Genomic DNA, 21575 nt, shown 5'->3' with positions numbered 1-21575 from the left:
CTGAAAGTTAAATTGAGGTTCTACTCGACTCATCAATTGAAAATGCGGGGGTCTAACAACCACACCCAACAATTTGTTTGGAAATCTAAGAGAATTTACTCCAATACACTTTCTATAGAGTCAACTAGACAGATAGACTCAATCTAAATTAAAGTATCTTAAAGAGTTTAATATCTCTAACTCTTAATTCAATCTGCAATCAGCAAATAGAAATCTGCGATCCCGATTGAATATAAGAGCAATTACTTGAACGGTACCAAAGAATAATGTTCAAGTGTCAATCAATGTAAATCAACAACCAAAGGTTGGATATTCTAATTGGTTAATGTTAATGCACAACCTGTAATATTTCAATTATATAACAAAATATAATGCAGAAAAGAAATAATACAGACACCAGAATTTTGTTAACGAGGAAACCGTAAATGCAGAAAAATCCCGGGACCTAGTCCAAATTAAACACCACACTGTATTAAGCCGCTACAGACACTAGCCTACTACCAATTAACTTCGGACTGGATTGTAGTTGAACCCAAATCAATCTCACACCGATTCAAGGTACAGTTGCGCTCCTTACGTCTCGGATCCCAGCAGGATACTACGCACTTGATTTCCTTAGCTGATCTCACCCACAACTAAGAGTTGCTAAGACCCAAAGTCGAAGACTTGATAAACAAATTTGTCTCACACAGAAAAGTATATAGGATTGAATAAATTTGTCTCCCATAGAAATACCCAAGAGTTTTTGTTCCTTCTTTTGATAAATCAAGGTGAACAGGAACCAATTGATAAACCGGACTTATATTCCCGAAGAACAACCTAGTATTATCAATCACCTCACAATAAACTTAATCGACTAGCGAAAAAAGTTATTGTGGAATCACAAACGATGAGACGAAGGTGTTTGTGATTACTTTTCTATCTTGCCTATCGGAGATATAAATCTCAAGCCAATTTTGTAATTGCACTCAATAACGATAGATACAGCAAGATCAGATCACACAACTACAAAAAGAATAGTTGGGTCTAGATTCACAATCCCAATGAAGTCTTCAAGTCGTTAACCTATAGGATCTCGAGAAGAAACCTAAAGTTAAAGGAGAATCGACTCTAGTTATGAAACTAATAGCCCACAGGAGGTGTGGGGATTAGGTTTCCCAGTTTCTAGAGTTCTCCTTGATATAGTTTTCAAATCAGGGTTTGCAATCCAAGTTACCTTGGTAACAAAGCATTCAATATGCACCGTTAGATGAAAAACCTGATTCAACCAAGCTAATATCTTTCAAACGTTAGATCGAACTTAGCTTTTTACACACAAATAAAATGTACCCTCATTTAGGTTTATGTAACCGTACCCAAACGTGTACACTATGTTGGTTCACAAATAATTAACTGAGGTTAGCCATATGATTACTCTCATATCAACCTTATTCATCTTAACCATAACTAGTTCGAATGACTCAAAAGAAACTAGTTAAAGAGTTGTTCAATTGCTATATTCTCATGGATTTATACAAGAACATAATTGAGGCAAAATCGGTTTGATTCACTCGAATCAGTACATGAACATTATATCCACGGTTTGCAAAGATTGAATTCCTTATTGATAAATGTTTTAGGTTCATGTACAATCGATTTTAGAAAGTAACCACTTAAGTATGCGTACGGGTATGCGTACGGGTATGCATACTTAAGCAACCGGATTTGAGTTTGTTTTAGTTTTCAAACTCAGCAGAAATTCACGGACGTGAACTTTCCGCCAGTATGCGTACAGGTACGCATACTTTAGGTAACCGGATGAGTTTGGTTTTGGCTTTCAAACTCAGCAGAATTTCACGGACGTGAACGTCCGCCAGTATGCGTACGGGTACGCATACTTACCTAGTCTCCTATAACCTTTTTTGTATACACACAAGTGTGCATACTTTAGGTTCCCGGTTTTGGACTTATACACTAATGTGCGAACACATTATGCTTATATCCAAATATGGTTACAAGATTCTAAACTCTTTATTTCAATCATTGAAACATTCTTCTATAATGACAGTAGCCGTTTTCACACACTATTAGCATCAAAGCAATTTTCAAGATATTGAAATAATCATTATCGAAACATTCCAAGTCTTACACAAAATGATTGTATCACACAAACCATGTAAGATGTTACTCGGCAGTTTTCTTATGATATAAGATGAACTTGGTCGAAGCGAAAGCTTACCAACACATATTTCGAGAAATATGTAAGCGAGATATACTCAGCTCGAAATCTCAAATGTGTATAGGGAAAACTATATTGTAACACGACTTATAGAAGATACAATATAAATAGACTTTCCAAGTGATAGATGAGTTTAAGTCTCCACATACCTTTTGTCGATGAAGTTCCACAATCTCTCCTTAGTAGTTCTTCGTCTTCAAGTGATAAATGTCGTGAAGTCTAAGCTCAACTACACAAAATGTCATAGTCCGAGACATCTGTAAATAGGATAGAAATTAAGACTTATAGTTTTGATCACTAACATTGACAAGCATGCTTGAGATAGCAATGCATGCGAGTTCGACCAAGCAGTGCTCTATCAATCTCCCCTTTTGTCAATTTAGTGACAAAACTATCAATACATATGGATTATAAAATAAAAAATTGTAGATTCTCATCCAAATGCTTGATCTCCTTGGCATCTTCAACGCGACTCGAAATCTTCGTCACTTCCAAGTACTCCATGATCCTAAAGGTTGTAAGTTCAACATCATAGTTGTTGAAGATCCGTAGTGATAACAATGAGAAAACAAATGTTCTCAATCATTGTTATACAGTGTCATAGTATTATTACACAGCATCACAACATCAAAGTTCAATTGTATCACAACTTTGACAACAATGCTATGGTGATATGTATCCCTCCCCCTTAGTCAACACTTCATCTTGACATGAAAACCACTCCCCCTTACATAATGATCCATAAACCATATGTATTTGTAGTATCACACTACACATTAATTCTCTCCCTTTTTGTCATTATAAATTGGAAAAGGTACGAAAACTAGTGGGATCCTCATGAAATTTTCATAGAGATACTTCATGACCAAAAGAGAATACCATATCAACTTATTTAGATGCCATCATAAAGCCGAAGCTAAATGCATTCATCAAGGAGTTTATAAAGATACAAGATAACCCCTATAATATTCCACAACCGCACTCCCTACAAATATTTAGCAATTAAGCACAAGTTCAAAAAGAACTCTCCCCCATAAAATTTCATTCCCGAAAGAACAACAAAGGCGACCTTACTTTCACAAAGAAAGAAGGATTTATTGGAAATAACCAAATCACATGAAAACATGAATTTGAGTCCAAAGTATTCAATTGAATTATCCATAAAAGAATTCATGAAGTCGAGGTGCACAACTAAACTAACCACAAGAAAACCCATGATTAATTCAATTGGAATTACACAACCAAATTAACCACAAGAAAGCGATCAATTCAATTGGTTATGCTCGTCATAAGAAAACTTGCGGAGTAACAACTAAACTGACCACAAGAGAATGATCAATTTAATTGGTCATTCTCAAACATAAGAAAACTTATGGAGCAACAAAGTATGTGCACAAAAATGTGGATTGGAGATCGACCAATACTACGGAATAGACAAGGATTCATTCTATTTTCCATCACTATTTGCAAAATGACATACAATAGATTTAATTCTTGTAAACAAAAGTTTTATCCTTTCTTCCATCAAAACAATGACATAACATGCTTTAACTTTTGTAATGTCAAAGTTCATTCTATCTTCTATCAATACTTTCATACTGACATAATAGAGATAACTTTTGAACAAGTATTTGTACTCCTTATGGATCTAACATATGTAGCAGTTTAATTTGAAAGAAAGTCATTCAAGGCTAAACATAGGAGCCGTTACAACTATTAAAGGTTTCAAAGGTAGATCAACACAAGGAGTTCAGCAAATAAAGATATTGCAAATACAAAGATTAATCACTCAGCTCATAATAATCCCTTTCAATTTCATAGAATTTTTCAGTCAGTTCAGGGTGAGCTGTCTGAGCATAGTCCAGCTTCTCCTTCAAGACTTCATTTTCTTGCTGAAGACGAATAAGTTCAGAGCTGGGTGCTGCAGGAGTTCTGGCTATCTTTCTGACGCTATTCATGGAAAATACTTTTGGTCCTCCAAGATTGGTTCCAACAACAACAATGCCAAATTGATTGCAAATCCTTTAGGTAAGACAAGGAAAACGCGGAGTATTCTTTGAAATTTGTCCGACACTTATCATCTGACGAACAATAAGTCCACAAAAGTCAATATTTCTCCCTTCCACAACATAATACACCGGTTATGCAAGAGGTCTGGTCCACAGTTGTCTGTCAATTGTGCTGGGCATCAGGTTAGCTACCAGAAGTTTTCCAGCAACATTGAGGAATAAATCAGCATCATGAACATCAATTTTCCCTTCGTGCCGAGGAGCATTCTTACTCATGAGAAGTTCTGAGAGCGCCTCAGTAGAAGGTCTCAAATGCTCAGGAGGAGGTAGAGAAAATCACCAGTAAGAGGCAAACACATCAATTCAACAATTATTTGTTGGTTTACAATAAAAGTTTTTCCCTCGACAATAGTTTTGTAGGAGCAGTTAACAGTATCGGGCTCATGAAGGTTTGCACAAAATTAAGCAGTTAGCTCCATGTATGCAGTTCCCATGGGACGATGAACAATACCCCATTCATGATTTTCAAAGAACCTAGATAGACCATCTACCTTGAGAGCATAGGGATTGTAAACACTACACTATTTTTAGTGATTAGCAAAGCAGGGTTGCAACAGTTTCAATCTGTTATGAAAGTCGATGTTGCAAATTTTCGCAACGGCTCATAAGCAGTTGCGAAATTAGGAGGTAGCAACAGTAGGGAACAGTTGCGAAATTAAGAGGTCGCAACAAGTGATGCAGTTGCGAATTTTTTTGCAACATCAAAACAATAGTGGTTTCGACCGGTCAAAACCATGCTACAATTAGAGCTCCCTATAACAAAATCAAGATACCCTGTTCATTTGGAAATCAAGTGACCCTGTACATTTGAAACTCAAATTAATCTAACAATTTTTATTTTTTTTGAAATTGAATGAACATTATTAAAACTTCATTTTACAGAGTTCAACAAACTACAATCTCTTCCAAAGGTGAAAACAATTACATAACACTATATAAATATGAAAGTATACATTCTTATTGAGAAATTGCCAAAAAATATAACTAAATAAAACAATTCAGTTTCAAAACGAATTAAAACATGGAATTATTGGTGAACCTGGACTGGCAGAAGGACTTACAGATGTATTGACCAAGAGAGCCAGCCAGCTACTAATCAAGCATACTTTCATGTGAACACAAGGAAACAAAGGTTTTACTATCTAAGTAAAAGCTCTTACTAGTTTGCAGTTGCTATTTAGAAAGCTCAGCCTTAGATATCTGATGCAGTCCTCATGCATAATACTCATCCCTGTCAACAAAATAATTTCAAAGTGCAAGTTACTACTTAATATACTACTAGCCAGAAGCACAACAAATAATTAATCATAATGAGAACAAAATTAAAAAACTTTTTTCCAGCACAAATACTGATGTCATATGCATTTTACTTGGCTTTGGTAGATATCTCATCGCCGGACTTGCTTCCCTTACTGCTACTGTCCTTGTATATGTTATTACTGCTCCTAGACTTACCACCTAGGTCAAAAAATTTCACTGAAACACTTTTCCTCCTACCACATAAAACAAAGGAACAGGAAGCTCTAAGCATTAGTGTAAGGACCCTCAAGCTCGTCAACAGCTATCAGACCAGTCAAGATACGATTAGCCGTTAATTACTCAATTAATATAACTCGAATGTTAGTTATTAGGAATTAATCTAACAACGATCTAGATACGAAATTAGTATCATTGGATATATCTCGAAAAGATATTCGAAATGTACTGCTCGCACGCGTCATTCGGACAATGGGTGAAGAAGATTTATCAAGTTGTTTTCAGAGGGTAAAATAGTAATTTTGGATATTATCCTTGTGGTTGCACGTGTCGAAGCGAGTGGGTGTCTCAGTAAATTGGGTCGTCCTTATCCCCAGCCGAACCTTGAAGATTAACTTACTCTCTTTTATTTTCCTCCTTTCTTCATTCTTCTTATCTCCTCGTTTCTTCTTTAGTTTCTTCTCTTACCCTATTCTGCAGCTGTTGCGATTCACAGAGCGTCAGATCGAGAGGACAAGAGATAAAACACGATCAAGGGAGTAGTTTGAGGTGTAACTGGCTTAGAAATGAACCAAGAGGAGAGAAATACTTCCTGTGATGTTGATATGAAATGAGAAATCGAAGAATTAGGGTTTATAGATCGAATTCTTAATTCGTATGAAATTGATAAGTTAATTGAGTTGTTGGAGGAAGAAGAACAACTGGGTTGTGATTCAATTGAAGATGTATAGATGTTTTTGAGGATGAATCAAGTAAGTTAGGGTTTCTGGATTGAAATTAGATTTGTATAGAACTGATGATGATGATTTCGAGTTCATAATGGATGAAGATCGAATTGGTTGATGATGTATTAATGATAAGAAGTTGCTCTGGAGATGAATTGAAGAATCAAAGAGCTAGGGTTTCTGTGAATTCATTGGAGTTCGATTCAAGTGATGACTAAGAAGAATTATTGGATGGGTTTGGTCGATTTGAGGACTTGAATTAATGGTTGGAGCAGAAGTGAGGGTTTGAGGATTATTTGGGGTTTTCACAATTGATGTTTTTGCATGTGATCGGAAGAGGAAGGAGGAATCAATCTCGGTTATGATTTTAAATGAAGACCTAGGGTTCATGGACTGAAATTACAAATCAAGAAGATTCCTAAGATGTGTATGAGATAATTGTTGGTAGATAACAGGAAAGGTTATAACTCATTCTTGAGCTGAGAAAATACAGGAAGGAGTGAACTGTTGTTGAAGTTAATGGAACTGATAGTGATTCAGTTGAATTGTAGATACTGGCTTTATAGTGTAGAGAAGTCTGGTGGTGTAGATATGTGGTAAGTTGGAAGAGTAGTTGATAATGATGCTGTTATAGCGGAGTTCCAATGGCTGTGTTTGAAAGAAGGTTGGATGTTTGTCGTTGCAGCTGTGAAGATTGTGATTATGAAGTTATTGTAATTGAGTGTTCTAGAGTCGCAGTTGCAGATTGGTGATGTTGGGGGTTTAAGATGGCAGTGTAAAGGAATGTCAGGTTGCTTGTAGATAGTACAGACTTGGTGTTGGGGGATTTGAATTACAGGGAGTTGTTAATGATGGTGATAATTGCTGAGATGGAGATGCAATTGGTGTTATCTTATGAGATGATGAAGTTGAATATTGTGCATGCAGTAATGCAATGAATATGTTGGTTGAACCGCAGATAAATTGTTGTGAGTATTGTAGTTAGTGAATATGAGATGGAGATGGTAATATGACTGATTGTAGTGGTAGTGTTGTAATGGAGATACAAGTTGATATATTAATGAGAATAAGATGTAGATGAATGTGTTGAGATGAACAGGGTATGGATTGTAAGAGTGAGTGCAGAGTTGTTCTTAGTGAATGGAACAGTGAGTGGCAGGGAAGAGCAGTGTTGTAATGAAGCCACTGGATTATGGATGAACAAGTTGAATGGAATGTTATGTGGTTGAGTTATAGGAATGAAGGTTAGATGAATGTGTTGGGTTAAACCTCTTTAGTGAAGGCTTAAAGCTGTAATTGCAGTTAGTTATTAACAACGATCGATTCAAAGGAAGAACCGGTGGATCGTGGACCTCGAGGTAGGCGTGGCTTATCATCAAAATATGTGGGAATACATTTGAATCTTTTGTAACCATTGTTATTTCTTTTACAAAAGTCTTTGTTTATTAAACTCATGCATTGTCAGTTTGTGCATTCCATGCTTTGTCTAAATTGCATTGTGATAGTTCTGTTGATTCTGTTAATCTTTCCAAGGTTTGGAAAGGAACTGTAAAGGCTTTGTTGTCAATATGAATTGTTATGGGAAATGAGAATTTCCAGGTGTGGTATATAAGATATGCTCCTTCAAATTTATATCTACATGAATTCAGCTTTTATGCTTAGAGTGGGTCACCATGGTTTTGGTGATATCAATAGCTAATGAGTGTGGTTAGCACAAATGTTTGAAGGAGTTAGTCCATATACATGTTTGTTTATTTCTGTGAGGATACGCTCTTTCACATTTATACCTACATGAATTCAGCTTTTATGCTTACTACGAGTCATCATGGTTTTGGTGATATCAATAGCTAATGAGTGCGGTTAGCACGAATAATATACATTGTTTGAAGAAAGAGCTTGTCCATATTCAAGTGTGTTTATTTCAGTGACTTGGTCACTTTTTAATGTCTGGGAAAACATTATTGTTTGAAAGTTAAATGTTATTTCCATTGGTCACCCCTTTTAGGGATGATGTGCTCACCCATTCCCACTTTCAGTTTCAGAGACAGATCAGATTTGCGCAGCGAAAGCTTCAAGGGTTGTTTTCGTTAGTTGGTTAACTTCTATTATGTTTATTATATTACATATTGTATCTGTAAACCAAATGACTATTGTATATGTATTATTTGAGAGGACTTCTTGTATATATATGTTTCAGAATGGGTTAGTTTTGGGTTAAGATTTGTATCGCATTCCTTAATTGAATGTTTAAGTACATGTTTTAGATTCTTAGTGCCTCTTTATTTAGTTAATCTCTTGGATTAGTCAGCTGCTAGCTTAGGGGGCGCTATAAGATTGGTATCAGAGCTCACTATTAGATCTTATATGGGAAACATTAATTAATAGCCAGTGCCAGTTAGTGAGATAGATTAGTTTAGAACTGGGTTGGGTTGTGAGATAAATCTTAATAACTAAAATCTACCAATAATTAAAAGATTTATTTGATTGATTGATTTGCTTGTTTGGTTGTATGTATGTGTAATGAAGTAAAAATTGTAGGGTACACCAATAAATTTAGCTAATAGGGATTTGAGAATAATTAATCTAAAAAGTATGAACACGTAGACAATCTAATACTATAAAAATAGTGAGATTAGTATTGTTGATAGATCTTGCAAATCACATAGAAACTTACTGAACGCGTTGACTTAAATGAAGAGTAAAAAATTATAATCACATAAATGTTAACAATATTTTTGGGATTCGATGATTTTTGTAAGAGTAGTTAGAATAATAGTTTGACCACTAATATTAGTAATAAAAATATTATAATAGTAATTATAGATGATCATAAAAGTAATACTAATTTTAATAAAGTAATTATTAGCATTTATCAATTAGTGTCATATTGAACTTAGCTTAACTATAATTGCAATAAAAATATATAACGATGAAAATAATAAATTATAAACTATGGAAAATTAATAATGTTTATCTACGATTAAATTTTGTAAATTAAACTAATGACAAATTAGAAATAAATGTTTTGCGTTTAAACTAGATAGTTAATATAATACTTATTAGGCGTTAGACGTAAGAAGGTGAGGATGTAATGCATAAAACAAAAAGACCCAACTTGTTAATAATCTTGTACCGAATTATCTTTAGTCTAACAAATGATCCTGTAAATATTTAAAATGAAACAAATAGATATGAAGTAGTAATAATAGTATTCGGATGTTTAGTGTAAGATTATACTTAAAATAAAATAAATTCATATATTAATAGGATACTTTACACTAACAGAAAAATCTAAAGACTATTAGGATATATTATAATTTTATGCAGACTAAAATTTAGATTATATTAAATTACCAACGCCAAAATTTAACAAGATATAGTATATGGATTCAATCTAAATGAATAAAATCTGTTATATCAACTTTTACATGAATGTCTAATTATATTTAGAAGATTAAGACTTAGTGTACCAACTGGACTAGCGACTTAAGAATAATGAGAATAATATCACAGTTGATAATACTATTCGAATAATTAGGCTAATAAGAAATTTATAGTAGATCATATTTGGAAAATTTATATATGGTATCACACTAAAATTAAAATATCAGTTATTATCAATTGACGTGAATCGAATTTGGATTACTTATAATGATAAAATAAATAATAATAATAACGGTAAATAAATTTTGATGATTAAATTGCTTAAAATGATGTGAACTACTTATATATATTTACGAAGTAAATTTATTATCAGACTTACACCAGTTATGATAAAAGTTTAGAGACTAATCAATATTTCGTTAATCCAGCACTGGGAATAGGGAAGGTTGTGTTTGCTCTGTTCGTAGGAAAGCATTGTTGGGCTTGGCCAACCTTGACAGGGCAACTGCATTCAGAGATGACCGATCATAGAAGTTAGTATGATTCTTTAGGAAACCAGTAATTATAAATTCACTTAGAAAGATTCGTAGAAACTCCCTTGTAATTCGAGACAGATCTCATAAAATAGAAATTGGTTTGTTGAACCTAGAGCCACAAATTTTAGTTGTAGACTGTCATATAGGTTTATGCTCTGTTTTATGTTGTTTACGCTTAGACAAGAGATTGGATTATTCTAAGGTGGGGAGTTTTTGAAGACCAGAAGGATGGTTCGATTTTCGAGGACGAAAATGATACAAGGTAGGGAGAATGTAAGGACCCTCAAGCTCGTCAACGCTATCAGACCAATCAAGATACGATTAGCCGCTAATTACTCGATTAGTATAACTCGAACGTCAATTGTTAGGAATTAATCTAACAGAGATCTAGATACAAAATTAGTATCATTGGATATATCTCGAAAAGATATTCGAAATGGACTGCTCGCACGCGTCATTCGGACACTGGGTGAAGAAGATTTATCAAGTTGTTTTCATAGGGTAAAATAATAATTTTGGATATTATCCTTGTGGTTGCACGTGTCGAAGCAAGTGGGTGTCTCAGCAAATTGGGTCGTCCTTATCCCCAGTCGAACCTTGAAGATTAACTTACTCTCTTTTCTTCTCCTCCTTTCTTCATTCTTCTTATCTCCTCGTTTCTTCTTTCTTCTTCTGTTTCTTCTCTTACCCTATTCTGCAGCTGTTGCGATTCACAGAGCATGAGATCGAGAGGACAAGAGATGAAGCACGATCAAGGGAGTAGTTTGAGGTGTAATTGGCTTAGAAATGAACCAAGAGGAGAGAAATACTTCTTGTGATGTTGATATGGAATAAGAAATCGAAGAATTAGGGTTTATAGATCGAATTGTTAATTCATATGAAATTGATAAGTTAATTGAGTTACTGGAGGAAGAAGAATAACTGGGTTGTGATTCAATTGAAGATGTGTAGATGTTTTTGAGGATGGATCAAGTAAGTTAGGGTTTCTGGATTGAAATTAGATTTGTATATAACTGATGATGATAATATCGAGTTCATAATGGATGAAGATCGAATGGGTTGATACTGTATTAATGATAAGAAGTTGTTCTGGAGACGAATTGAAGAATCAAAGAGCTAGGGTTTCTGTGGATTCATTGGAGTTCGATTTAAGTGATGATTAAGAAGAATTATTGGATGGGTTTGGTCGATTTGAGGACTTGAATTAATGGTTGGAGCAGAAGTGAGGGTTTGAGGATTATTTGGGGTTTTCACAATTGATGTTTTTGCATGTGATCGGAAGAGGAAGGAGGAATCAATCTCGGTTATGATTTTAAATGAAGACCTAGGGTTCATGGACTGAAATTACAAATCAAGAAGATTCCTAAGATGTGTATGAGATAATTGTTGGTAGATAACAGGAAAGGTTATAACTCATTCTTGAGCTGAGAAAATACAGGAAGGAGTGAACTGTTGTTGAAGTTAATGGAACTGATAGTGATTCAGTTGAATTGTAGATACTGGCTTTATAGTGTAGAGAAGTCTGGTGGTGTAGATATGTGGTAAGTTGGAAGAGTAGTTGAAAATGATGCTGTTATAGCGGAGTTCCGATGGTTGTGTTTGAAAGAAGGTTGGATGTTTGTCGTTTCAGCTGTGAAGATTGTGATTATGAAGTTATTGTAATTGAGTGTTCTAGAGTCGCAGTTGCAGATTGGTGATGTTGGGGGTTTAAGATGGCAGTGTAAAGGAATGTCAGGTTGCTTGTAGATAGTACAGACTTGGTGTTGGGGGATTTGAATTACAGGGAGTTGTTAATGATGGTGATAATTGCTGAGATGGAGATGCAATTGGTGTTATCTTATGAGATGATGAAGTTGCAGATTGTGCAGGCAATAATGCAATGAATATGTTGGTTGAACCGCAGATAAATTGTTGTGAGTATTGTAGTTAGTGAATATGAGATGGAGATAGTAATATGACTGATTGTAGTGGTAGTGTTGTAATGGAGATACAAGTTTATATGTTAATGAGAATAGGATGTAGATGAATGTGTTGAGATGAACAGGGTATGGATTGTAAGAGTGAGTGCAGAGTTGTTCTTACTGAATGGAACACTCAGTGGCAGGGAAGAGCAGTGTTGTAATGAAGCCACTGTATTATGGATGAACAAGTTGAATGGAATGTTATGTGGTTGAGTTACAGGAATGAAGGTTAGATGAATGTGTTGGGTTAAACCTCTCTAGTGAAGTCTTAAAGCTACAATTGCAGTTAGGTATTAACAATGATCGATTCAAAGGACGAACCGGTGGATCGTGGATCTCGAGGTAGGCGTGGCTTGTCATCAAAAGAGGTGGGAATACATGTGACTCTTTTGTAACCATCGTTATTTCTTTTACAAAAGTCTTTGTTTATTAAACTCATGCATTGTCGGTTTTTGCATTCCATGCTTTGTCTAAATTGCATTGTGATAGTTCTGTTGATTCTGTTAATCTTTCCATGGTTTGGAAAGGACCTGTAATGATTTGTTGTCAATATGAATTGTTACGGGAAATGAGAATTTCCACGTGTGGTATACATGATATGCTCATTCACATTTATACATGAATAGCTAATGAGTGGGTCACCATGGTTTTGGTGATATCAATAGCTAATGAGTGTGGTTAGCACAAATATTATACATTGTTTGAAGAAGGAGTTAGTCCATATATATGTTTGTTTATTTCTGAGAGGATACGCTCTTTCACATTTATACCTACATGAATTCAACTTTTATGCTTACTACGGGTCATCATGGTTTTGGTGATGTCAATAGCTAATGAGTGTGGTTAGCACGAATAGTATACATTATTTGAAGAAAGAGCTTGTGCATATTAAAGTGTGTTTATTTCAGTGACTTGGTCACTTTTTAATGTCTTGGAAAACATTATTGTTTGAAAGTTAAATGTTACTTCCATTGGGCACCCGTTTTAGGGATGATGTGCTCACCCATTCCCACTTTCAGTTTCAGAGACAGATCAGAGTTGTGCAGCGAAAGTTGAAGGGTTGTTTTCGTTAGTTGGTTAACTTCTATTATGTTTATTATATTACATACTGTATATGTAAACCAAATGACTATTGTATATGTATTATTTGAGAGGACTTCTTGTGTATATATAATTTAGAGCGGGTTAGTTTTGGGTTAAGATTTGTATCGCATTTCTTAATTGAATGCTTAAGTACATGTTTTAGATTCTTAGTGCCTCTTTATTTAGTTAATCTCATAGATTAGTCGGTTGCTAGCTTAGAGGGCGCTAGAATTAGTTGCCTCCAATCCACATAAGATGAGGTCACAATAACTTACCCTTCGGTTGAAGTGTTTCTCTTTGTTTGAGAGGTTGAAGAATCCAATTCCTGTTTCCCTTTTTTTTTCTTTTGATGCCTGGTAAAGTACCAAACCACAGATTAACAACATCACTTAAATTAACAACACTGAAAGCGACTAGCGCACAATCTTTATATATTTTTCAGAATCGCCACTGAAAGCGACTAGCGCACAATCTTTATATATTTTTCAGAATCGCCACTGAAAGCATCGTGAGAGGCCTTCTCAAGAGCAATTATGGTTGTAACAGCAACATCCGGCCAGAGGGAAGTTTCCTGTAAAATTTTATGAAAAATATAGATCAATAGATTGAACTGAACAAAGGTATAGTCAGTAAGAGAAGCATTAGAATCATAGTACCCAATATCAAGATCATGAGAGTACTTACTGCCTACCTTCTCAAGTGATAAAGAGCCACATTTTTCTTTATGTTCATATTTCCCATAGTCCTTGGAATCACAAACATATTCAATACCTTGAAGAAGCTTCCCTAACCATTTGTCACGAACAGTATCTCCCGTTAGATAATCGGACTTCTCTAAAATTTTACAATACTCTGAGTAAAACCTACATAGTCAAAAATTAGGACTTCAAAATACAATTTCAACAAACCTCAAGGGACTTTCCTCTTTACTGATAAGTTGTCTAATTGTGTAGATGATTTTCCAGTATATTCTTTCTAAGCACAGTTAATACTCACTGATAGTATAATAGTAGTTTAGATAAGTAGGGGTGTACCTTATCAGCGTTAGTCGGGGGCCTCCATGTTCTTCCTGAATTATTTTTTGGTGGACGACCTCGACTTCTTTCAGCAATAGCATTGTCCTGTTCAAGTTCAATAGCATTCTCCATCTCAAGTTTAACACCATTATTACCAAGTGTCATACCCTGAACAACAGTAGTTAGGACAGTGTTAAGCGCAACATGACTTTGATTTGACTGGTAAGTTGTCTAATTGTGCACTGATAGGATACTAGTAATTTAGGCAAGCAGGGGTATACCTTATCAGCTGTAGTTGGGGTTGGTGGACGACCTCGACCTCTTTTAACAATAGCATTATCCTGTCCAAGTTCAATAGCATTCTATGTTTCAACACCATGATTACCAAGTGTCACACCCTGAACAACAACAACTAAGACAGTGTTAAGCTCACATCTTGAGCAAGATTTTGATGTGATATTTCATCCATACACTCTACACATCAACAAATCTCAACTGCAACATCAACATACACAGTTTATCTTCCATTACCAGCAAGCTTCTCCTTCTGCTAATCTCAGTATCACCTGATTTAGGACTCAATCAAGCTCCTTCCAACTGCATCATACACACAAAACTGACCACTCGCTCTACTTTTTAACCTGAGATGCAAACAACCATGACAACCCATAAGCTCAAACATTATAGTTTCAACTACCAATAACAATTATCTCAGTATCTCATTCAACTCCAGTTAATACCTTCGGTTTTGTATACTCACAAAGTACGACAATAAATTGAATAGTACTGCAGTGAGTTCTGTACTCCTCCAACGAAGCGACGATCTGAATCATGAACTTGATCCTGTCATAATATTTACAGTGTAAAAAGACTTTAAAAAAGATGGGCACTGAAGCATGGAAACTTCATTAGAATAAGCTAAACTACCTGCACTTGTTGAGTGACAGACAAATCAAACATCCATAACCCAAGTTCTGATGTGGCACCTCCATCCATTAGCATCCACACTGAGATATTGTTGTCTTGGATCCATACAGAAGCAGCACAGCGCAAAGTAACATAAAACTGCACTGCAATCACAATTTTATGTTTATACAATCCCTCAGAAAAAATATTCAAAAGAACACTTCTGATTCTTATAAAATAAGGAGCTTGAGCACAACTCCAACTAAGTAAGAAACCAAAAACTGAATTACTGGAAAATAAATATACATAAACACTACAGATCTTCTTTTCTTTTCATTTATACAGTAGTACAAGTAGATTCCTAAGAGCGTTTGAAATTGGTGACAATGGGGATAACAGTCACAAGGATAAGGATGAGAAGTAATACCAAACCCATACACATACATTTTTTGTTGCTTCTCTGAAAAACCTTGGCCTGGTAAAGCCCCAGTAGACTCCTTTCAATCTCTTTAGCAGCCTCATGCCTATCTTTAATCTCCACAACAGTTTCAAGGACTTCTCATTTTCCATGCTCTTGAATTGGTTCCTGCAAAATGCTCTCTACTATTATTAGATATGATTTTCTCAATCACTTCCTCCTCTGGGTACTCCTCCGTAACATTATAATACAACGATTAGAAGAAATCAAAGATTACAAAATCAAACTAAAAACAAAGGGTTTGAGTTTTTCAGAACTTACTCTCGATTAGAAGTATCAACGATTTTAAAAACAGTAAGAGCAATCAAAGAACTTTTTTCCAATACCAGATTGAGCTTGAGCAATCACGTCTCTACCTCAGCACAATTGACAGTTAGAAATAAAAAATTAAACACAATTACAAATCCAAAAACCCAATATTGAAATCAGATATCAGATTTACAGGTAAGAAATTAGGAAAAAATTAAACACAATTTCTTGAAGCTCAAATGTGTAGATAATCAGAGTAATTTTCTAGGGTTTAAGAAATTAGGAAAGAAATTAGGGCTTATTACCGAAAAGGGTTTTCTAGGTTTACAAAGTTCTGATTTCTTAATCAGATGAGGGAACTTTTTTCTCGTAGAGATGAGAACGAGAGAGGAGCAGAAGTTTTTTAGGTTTACAAAGTTCTGATTTCTTATCAGATCTTATCAGATGAGAGAAAAAAAATTCTGGTGGAGAAAATGAGAGACGAAGAGAGAAGAGAAAGGAGAGGTTGAGAAGAGAACAAGGTGTTCTCGATAATCTTATTGAGTGAGTCAGTTTTTAAGCTGACTCTGAATATCTGAATGGGCTGAAACCGAGTCAGCTTGAAAGTGTAGGAAGCCACATACACGAGCCGCACGCGTACAACTCTATTTAGTTGCGAATTGTAACAAGTTCAAACAGTTGCGAATTTTGTAACTGAATCCCACTGTTGCAAAATTTTCGCAACTGAATTTCACAACAGAAAATTCGCAACAGTGGATAAGCTGTTGCGACTTCTAGTTACTAATCCTTGAATTCGGTGTAGTGAAATCCTTTCCATGATAGGTTTCTTAGTACTATATTTCACATAGTAATCACGAGCCTTACGATTAAAGAACCAAATTCTTAAGCTCAGGTCAAGGAATTCTTCTCCACGATTTTGAGTACCCGAACTCTCACCACGATTAGTTCTCTTCCTATAAAAACATTTCTGGTAAAGAAGTGAACGAGAAGTTTGAGAAACTTACTTGATTCGCGAACTGATAACAATGGTGAAGTACCGAAACTGCGCCGCGGAAGAGAACGCACACCAACCCCTGAAGTAATTTTTCGTCGCGATCCCAAAAAGGCAAAGAGCGCTCAAAGAGGTTGAGAACCAAGGTTGATGGGAATCAAAGAAGGATGAACTGTTGGGTTTTTTACTTTTCGTACACGAACTGAAGAAGAAGAAGAAGAGGAGGACGTGGTCAACAAAGAGAACACTCTCTCTTTTCTAAGTGACAGCGGTGGAACCTGAACCAGTTTAAACACGTCCTGGAACACGATTTTAAAATGGACATGATAAGCTTAGGGTATGCGAACTGCACGTGTGCTGACAAGGGCATGTTTTTTTTTATGGATAAACATGAACCCATATTAGGAATAGAACTCAACGAATATTCTTACAAACGGCCAACATAGTCAATCAACAATGAAGTATACAACACCGTGGCACCAAGAGAGAGTCTCCTTCCAGCAGCTCTTACATCTTACAGTATTGGAGAAAACCCAAGGAATTGTTTCTTTAGGTTTTTCGAAGAACCTCCAGAGAGCACAATAAAAATTGTGTTTTTGATTTCTTAGATTCAACCTTATGAGAAACAATTTCTGCAGATAGTTCTTAGTATTTCAATAGGAAACTCTTTTGATAAAAAAAAGACGTCCTTGTTTCTTTAATGGAGACAATACTATTATCTTGATAGTAAGTGTCAAGAATTGAGTACTGAATCAATTCATGCTTTAGGGTGATATACTCAGATGACTGAGATTTAGACTCCTCTTGTAAATCGTTTAGTTTATTACAACTGATTTGATTACACGGAGGATGAGCAATGCTCTTACTGATTAACAAATCAATATAAACCTCAACATGACTATTGTTCATCATAACTTGATTTAGCCTGTCGAAAGACTCTTGTTCATTCTGGAAATAAAGATCAACATCAGAAGATAGGCTTTCAAGTCTCTTTTCAATTCCTGAAAGAACTTCAAGGGATTTTAAACCTGGTGGAGGTTTAAACAGAATTTCTTCAATGGATTTAATTAAATCAGACATGGAAGCAATTTCTGGAATCCCCGAATCTGGTGGTGCATTTATTGAGATAACACTTATGTCCATATCAGATCGCTAAAAATCATACTTGTAAGGTCTTTAACGTGTTTGCCTGCTCTGATACCAATTGAAAATGCGGGGGTCTAACAACCACACCTAACAATTCGTTTGGCAATATGAGAGAACTTACTTCAATACACTTTCTAGAGAATCAGCTAGATCAGACTCAATCTAAAATAAAGTATATCAAAGAGTTTAATATCTCTAACTCTTAATTAAATCCACAATCAGCAAATAGAAATCTGGGAGCCCGATTGAATATAAGAGGAATTACTTGAACGGTACCAAAGACCAATGTTCAAGTGTCAATCAATGTAAATCAAAAATCAAAGGTTATATATTCTAATTGATTGATCTTAATGCACAACCTGTGATATTTCAATTATATAACAAAATATAATGCGGAAAAGAAATAACACAGACACTAGAATTTTGTTAACGAGGAAACCGCAAATGCAGAAAAACCTCGGGACCGAGTCCAGATTGAACACCACACTGTATTAAGCCGCTACAGACACTAGACTACTACCAATTAACTTCGGACTGGACTATAGTTGAACCCTAATCAATCTCACACTGATTCAAGGTACAGTTGCGCTCCTTACGTCTCTGATCCCAGCAGGATACTACGCACTTGATTCCCTTAGCTGATCTCACCCACAACGAAGAGTTACTACGACCCAAAGTCGAAGACTTGATAAACAAATATGTCTCACACAGAAAAGTCTATAGAATTTAATAAATATGTGTCCCACGGAAATACCCAAGAGTTTTTGTTCCGTCTTTTGATAAATCAAGGTAAACAGGAACCAATTGATAAACCGGACTTATATTCCCGAAGAACAACCTAGTATTATCAATCACCTCACAATAAAATTAATCGACTAGCGAAACAAGTTATTGTGGAATCACAAACGATGAGACGAAGGTGTTTGTGATTACTTTTCTATCTTGCCTATCGGAGATATAAATCTCAAGCCAATTTTACAATTGCACTCAATCACGATAGAAACTGCAAGATAAGATCACGCAAATACAAAGAGAATAGTTGGGTCTGACTTCACAATCCCAATGAAGTCTTCAATTCGTTAACCTACAGGGTCTCGAGAAGAAACCTAAGGTTAAAGGATAATCGACTCTAGTTATGCAACTGGTAGCACACAAGAGGTGTGGGGATCTCAGCTTGCTCTATTTCCTTAAGCAACAAGGAGCTTGGTTCGATCTCAGCTTGCTCTATTTCCTTAAGCAAGTGTATATGAAATTAATCATCAATATGCTCGCATGATCTTTCCATTGACTCATGCGCATTCTCATAATCCACTTGGGGTGTTCTATGGAATCATTAAACTTCGGAGCGTCGTCCAGTTTGATTCATGGACATATTCAGAGACAATCTTATGAGATGATTTCCGATGATATAAATAAGTTGTGCCTTACTCACCTACTTCCTTTCTAGGTGAGGATTGATCGAACCAAGTGGTCTCTCCAACTTCCTTTATGGAGCCACGGCCTCAACCACACTTACACTAAGTGTAGTTGCAATACCTTAGTCTATGGTGTATATCCCTTATTGAGGATTTGTAACTTTGCAGGTAGGTTTGCAGCTGGTATGTGTGATCTTATCACTTTAGCGACATCAATGTACATTCTGAAAATCAATATTCTTTGTCACTTCACATTTACACTTGTGGAGTACAAGAATCAATATGAGACACAGTGGGAACACACCACGACAATTCATGTCGTTCCCTTAGAAAATACTTTTTCTTATCTCCCCCTAACGACGGGAAGACTATCTCATTAAAGTGATAACCCGCAAATCTAGTGGTAAGAGATCTCCTGCCAAAAGGTTTAAAATTCGGATAATTGTTGGAAACTCATTTCCAACATAACTACTTAACAGTTTTGAAGACCCATCAAAGTACGATGTGGAGTCGTAATGGCACATATATATAGTGCAACCAAAAATGCGTAAGAACACGAATGTCAGGCTTAAATCCTGTTACCAACTGGTACGTAGAAAAGGTTCACTAATATTGGGTTCTAAAACGAATTAATTAAAAATCCGTGTAATATTTCATATCCGAAAGCAATAAAAGGTAGGTTGGTTTTCATAACCTATTCCTTAGACACCATCTGTAACCTTTGATGGTAGCCTATGCGAGACCATTGGGTATAAGATGCTCTACATTGATCCTATTAAACATGCAATATTCATCAAGTCTTTTTGATGTAAATTCTCTAGCATTAACAAAGGTGGTGGGCCTTTGCACTTTTCATTGTGTAATATGTGCTAGAATTTTTACAAAAATTAAACGCACCGTTTGTTGTGAGCAATAACTGATTCAATGCGTCGAATCATCCACGAGAGCCATAAATCACTTGAATGGTTCGCATTCTGCATGGATATATGTTCACTAACAACACTTTATTTCTTTGAAGAATGAGTTATTTACCATTTGCATCTAAGCAAAACATGGCGGTCTCAATCATGTTTAGCTAAAGAAAGACTTTATAAGATGGGTGACATGCTTTGTTATTCTAAAGCATAATGGGGAGAGGTGGTGCAAATATAGTAACTTTAGAAATCACTGATTGTGATAGATGTCGTAATTTCGAATTCTATTAGTTCATTGTCTTGTACACTCAAATGAAGTGATGCCCGTGTTAGTACTTCAAAACAGAACATCGTGTCACAACCAATACGCCTTATGGTTGTGTCAAAGTCTTTATGAATCAATCCCAATCAGTTCATTGTTAGGGTTAATATGAATTCAGTAACTCAAGTTCCAGTGATTTACAATTCACTAGATTGACACATTAACTTTCTAAGGATATACTTCCTTCCACATTCAATAAAAATAGTTTATAAATGCAATCAACTTCATTCTCACTATAAGTTTACAAAAAGGTAGGTAATAGTTCATGCATGAACACCCTTTGGTGTGATTAGCCATTAGTACATACAGAGCTTAGACATTGAGTCTTGAGATATTTAATAAGTGGTGTGGCCTTATTACGTGACAAAAATGGGATTCAACTCAAGTACTTTAGAGTGAATATATGTTACGTTTCAGGTGGATAATATACTTTTCATCCAGATATATCTCAAGTGCTTTAAAGAATTTTTCGTCTCGTGACATATATTTATGTACTTTTCATAAGTGTTAAAAATGGGTCTAGTTCAGTTGAAATCAAATGGTTAGGAAAAGTTCTTCTTGCCAATCAACTTGACGTCTAAAGTATTCCTACGGAATCTATTGTTATTATAGTACCTGCATTACATTACTTGTACCAATACCAGTAAAAAGATTCATTCCCAACTCTTTTATTTTGATGCAAGCTA

General features: G+C 35.4%; 1 protein-coding gene across 14 annotated transcripts; it reads right to left on the bottom strand.

Moving 5' to 3' along the window:
• Positions 1-5280: 5280 nt before the first annotated feature.
• On the bottom strand, positions 5281-16596 carry LOC113289035 (solute carrier family 40 member 2-like). 14 transcript variants are annotated; one of them, XR_003330826.1, is made up of 11 exons: positions 16407-16596; positions 16114-16204; positions 15819-15960; positions 15396-15538; positions 15209-15311; positions 14981-15109; positions 14750-14866; positions 14487-14636; positions 14137-14238; positions 13728-14023; positions 5281-5518 (listed from the first exon to the last, which is right to left on the bottom strand). XR_003330826.1 is itself a non-coding variant. In XM_026538196.1 (5 exons), exons 3-5 carry the CDS (start codon positions 15942-15944, stop codon positions 15225-15227), a joined length of 351 nt encoding a protein of 116 aa, XP_026393981.1. In that variant the 5' UTR covers positions 15945-15960; positions 16114-16204; positions 16407-16596; the 3' UTR covers positions 15207-15224. The 14 variants fall into 14 exon arrangements, 1 of the variants encoding a protein (XP_026393981.1); XR_003330821.1 differs by having other exon boundaries at positions 5286-5518; positions 14137-14315; XR_003330824.1 differs by having other exon boundaries at positions 5286-5518; positions 14144-14238.
• Between the last annotated feature and the right edge of the window lie 4979 nt (positions 16597-21575).

Source organism: Papaver somniferum, chromosome 6 (genome assembly GCF_003573695.1).
Source record: "Papaver somniferum cultivar HN1 chromosome 6, ASM357369v1, whole genome shotgun sequence".
NCBI lineage: Eukaryota > Viridiplantae > Streptophyta > Magnoliopsida > Ranunculales > Papaveraceae > Papaver > Papaver somniferum.
The sequence above is the reverse complement of the archived record's forward strand: the minus strand, read 5'-3'. Positions and strand labels throughout refer to the sequence as shown.